Source organism: Cucumis melo, chromosome 7, assembly GCF_025177605.1.
Source record: "Cucumis melo cultivar AY chromosome 7, USDA_Cmelo_AY_1.0, whole genome shotgun sequence".
In the NCBI taxonomy this organism is placed as follows: Eukaryota; Viridiplantae; Streptophyta; class Magnoliopsida; order Cucurbitales; family Cucurbitaceae; genus Cucumis; species Cucumis melo.
In genome coordinates, this window is record NC_066863.1 from 14707632 (window position 1) to 14712080 (window position 4449).

The 4449-nt window shown below is 29.3% G+C and overlaps 1 protein-coding gene across 1 annotated transcript; it reads right to left on the reverse strand.

Moving 5' to 3' along the window:
- Positions 1-730: 730 nt before the first annotated feature.
- Positions 731-1570, reverse strand: LOC127150382 (uncharacterized). Its single transcript, XM_051088086.1, has one exon. It carries the CDS (start codon positions 1568-1570, stop codon positions 731-733), a length of 840 nt encoding a protein of 279 aa, XP_050944043.1.
- Between the last annotated feature and the right edge of the window lie 2879 nt (positions 1571-4449).

Consider the following 4449-nt stretch of genomic DNA (forward strand, 5'->3'; position numbering starts at 1 on the left):
GATAAAATACTTTTTCCCACCAAAAGATGGAACATCAAAAGACCCACAAATATCAGTGTGTATAATTTCAAGAAGCTGTGAGCTTCTTGTGGCTTCTTTATTAACTGTGTGTTTTGTTTGTTTTCCTTTAATACAATCCCACAAATTCCAAGGTCAGTAAAATCCAAATCTGGAAGAACTTCATTCTTTATCAATCTTTTAATTCTTTCTTTGGATATGTGACCTAAACGTTTACGCCACAAGTAAGCTGACGATTCATTAGGTTGACCACGTTTAGTACCAACATTATGATACAAGGTTAACAAACTCTCAGCAAAAACATTATCAAGCTTTAATTTATATAAGTCATCACAAAGAATACCAGAACCAATAAAAATGTTCTGTTTGAATAAACTAAAACACTCATTCCCAAATTTAAAGTAATAACCTGAAGTATCAAGTTTTAACAAGGCAATCAAATTACGAGAAATAGAAGGAACATAAAGGTATCAAAAAGGTCTAAATGATGTCCATATCTAAAGTTAAACGATAGGTTCCCACAGCTTCAATTGGAACTTTGACTCTGTTTCCCATAAAAATGAATCTCTCATTTGGGTTTGTGGTTCGGGTCGTAAGGAATCCTTGCATCGTATTGGAAACATGAATGGTACAACCAAAATCAATCCACCATGTATTATAAGGAACTTCAGTTAAGTTAGATTTGAAAGATACTAAAGCATTATTCTTTCCTTTATTCTCGAAACAGATAATCTTTCTGATAGTGTCTAGGTTTGTTGCAAAAACGACACTTATCCTTAATTTGTCCCTTTTTGTGGATTGGGGCAGATGACTGTTTTACCTTTAATTGTTCATGATTGCCCTTGCCATTCTTTTTTTTAGGTTTCTTTCCAGCTCCTTTGTGACCCACGAGATTGGCAGAATGAATTATTGGTTTCTTAAGCCTCGCTTCCTTTTGAATGAGCATACTTTGTAATTCATGCACATTCCATTTATCTTTCAGAGTGTTATAGTTCATGTGAAATGGACCATACTCTGAAAGTAAGAAATTAAGGATAAACGTTACCAAAAAATTCTCATTAACTTCCATTCCCATGGTCTTTAACCTTGCTGCCAAGTTCGTCATTTCAAGGATATGCTCATGTATAATACGAGAACCATCAAACTTGATGTTGGTTAAAGTACTCATAAGTGTTCCAACAAGTGACTTGTCAGCCGACTCTGATTGAGAACATTTTTCCACAGATTTCATAAATTCCTTAGCATCCTCAGTGTTCTTAATTGTGGACTTAATATTGTTTGCTACAGTCATTCGCATAAACATTAAGCTCAATCTATTTGATCTTTCCCAAGCTTTATAGAAATATCTATCCTCATCACTGCTAGCAGAAGTAATTGCAGTAGGTTTCTCACTTAAAAGTGCTAAATCAAGATCCAAAACTCCAAGATGGAATTGGATTTGTTCGCACCAATCAGAGAAATTGAGTCCATTAAACTTTATTATAGAAGTAGCATGCGAATAAAGAGAAACAGGAGCAGATGCTGCAATTACAAAATAAATATGCTTATACATCATTGCTTTGAGAAATAAACTTAAAGATATTGACATATGTTCAAATAATATTAAATAACCATTAATTTATACATTGAAGTTCTTCTTTGGAAGGCACAACAATGTACAACATTTACGCTTAACTGATGCTAGATTTAGTTTCATATAATTGGTAATTTAAATGCTCAAATTAGATACATTAGCTATTTTTGAATATACTAACAATATCTAACCAAACACCTCAATTAACCATAATAAGATCCAAAATTATAAACTGGTAATTACCTTTGGGCAAATTCAATGTTCTATAATAATGAAAATCAATATACTCATGACAAATCATTAATGTTTCATAATATTATCTCATTCATTAGCATCAAATGGACATGAGTAATTGAATCAATCTTAATTTGATGTCTAAGGATCTACCAACTTGGCCACTTTGGTGACTAAAAAATTGTTCATAACATAGGCATCATGATAAAACAATTCCAATTAACCATAATAAGATTCAAAATTATAAAACTATTAATTAGCTTTGGGCAATTTAAAAGTTTTATAATAATGAAAATCAATATACTCATAATGACATATTTATTTTTCATAATATAAAATAATTCATCATCATCACATAAAAAGGAGTAATTGAGTTTAACCTTAATTTGATATCTATTGAACTTACTAATTTGGCCACTTTGGTGACTAACAAATTATTCATAATATAGATATCATATTAAAATAATCACAAATAATTATTTTCTTAATTTGCAAAACACTATCAATATAATATCTATAAAACTTACTAATTTAGTCACTTTGGTGACTAACAAATTATTCCTAATATATAGATATCGAACAACATAATTTCAAGTGATTTACCTCATAATTTATAGTTAAATACAAGGATTTCATCAAAACTTCATACATTCATACATTATCCTCCAAAAATTTAATTGTATAATTTAAATTTTAGAGATAAATAAGTACTTTAAACATAACACATAAAATATAATTAACACATGATCATCAATTTCAACATAAACTAGATATATGCAATATTTCGAAAATCATTAAAATCTAAAATTTAATTAGATTTATGATGAATTAGATTTTCGACAATATCGTAATCTTTATTAGATTCTAATTCCTTTAATTATGGATTAAAAAGATTTAATTCACTAACTTTTCTGAAGAAAAACTTGAAATTGATATGAAAAGAAAAAAAATTGACAGGCCTTCTAATTCCTTTAATTAGGTTTGTATTTCATCAGATAATACTTTAATTGCTAATCGAAATTGAAAAAAAAAAAAGGAACATAATACTCTGGCTGGCGGTGGATTAATTAAAATTTGATGGTCGTGGTGGATCAATTAAAAGCTTTTATAATTTTCTTTCTTTCTTCCAGCTTTCGATAAAATCAAATTTTCAAATTCATAATCTTTAATTCAAATGATAATCAATAATTAAAGAATCTTGATTTAAATTTAAGAAAACATGCAGCGGAAACATAAAAATAAATCATTAATCATCCATGTAAAATTATAAGTTCTCAATCAAGGCTCTGATACCACATGTAAACTTTAGTTTCATGAATATACAATAAACCCTAACATTGTATATAACGATAAATGCCAAGATCTTTGAACTAGATAACTTTACAAATTAAAAATTAGTTAAAGAACAACATACCTTGATCCATGAATAATCTTCTTGTTCATAAATAATTTTATTGAGGAATTGTGTTTCTCTCACTTGCCTTCTTTTTAGACTTAATTTTAGTTTCTTGATGGGAAGAATAAACTAGTTAATGAGGCGGTGAGAGAACCAATCCCTAATGTTCTATTCATAGACATCACCCATCATAGTGTTAAAATAGGGCATTATCTTTTAACCTAATAGGTCTAATAAAATAATAAGCCCAGAAGGGATAAATAATAGATAATGCAATTGGGCCACATTAATGATAATATTATATTTAAGAATAAATCTAACATTTGCTACCATCTGATAGAAATTCAATTGATTCTGCAGTAGGAGGAGCTTTAGTTAATAAGACTTTTTCTGAGGCAAAAACATTGATTTCTAGAATGATAGAAAATTCTTAAAATTTATGTGGTAGGACTTTGGAGTCTAATAATTCTGCAAATGATAATTTTGTTAAGGACCAAGTGCTATGAGCGGTTTTAGGAGGAACGACCCACAAAGCAACACTTATAACTCAAAATGGAGGGATCATCCCAACCTTAGATGGAGTCCACAAAACCAAAAGTCGTCTAACACCTCTTCCTCTTCTTCCTCGTCACAAGGGCAAGGTACTTATCTGAAGGGATGAAAGTTCTACGCAATGGAAAATTAACAAAGGTCATCACTTAAATTAATTTAGGAACATAAAAATACCAGTACATTGACAAAATCCAATTTAATTATGGCTAAGCATGTTAAAAAGTTACATTACAGAGAAATACAGAGAACAGGAATACATACCCTCGTTGACGACTCTGGATCTACAAAATTTCAAGTTGGGGCACCACTACTTGAAAACCTTTCTATTCTCTAGGTTGAGATTTGATTTTAGGGAACCAAAATTGGAAGGAAATTATTAGAGAAAATTTTTCTTTCAGAGAGAATTGTAGCGTACGCAAAAATCACAGAACTGTTCTGTCTTTACGTATTCCCTCTTCATCGAAGAGGAAAGTTGAGAGAAAAATGGGAAAGTGGGAAAACGATCTACGTTCCCTTTTAATTTAATATATAATATTAAACTAACATTAATATTAAAATAAATAATTAATTAATTAAATTAAATAATTAATTAAGTTAATAATTAATTCAATCATATTTAATTAATATTTCGTTTAAATCATATTTAAATGAATATCTCTCGCATAACCTATAGTTT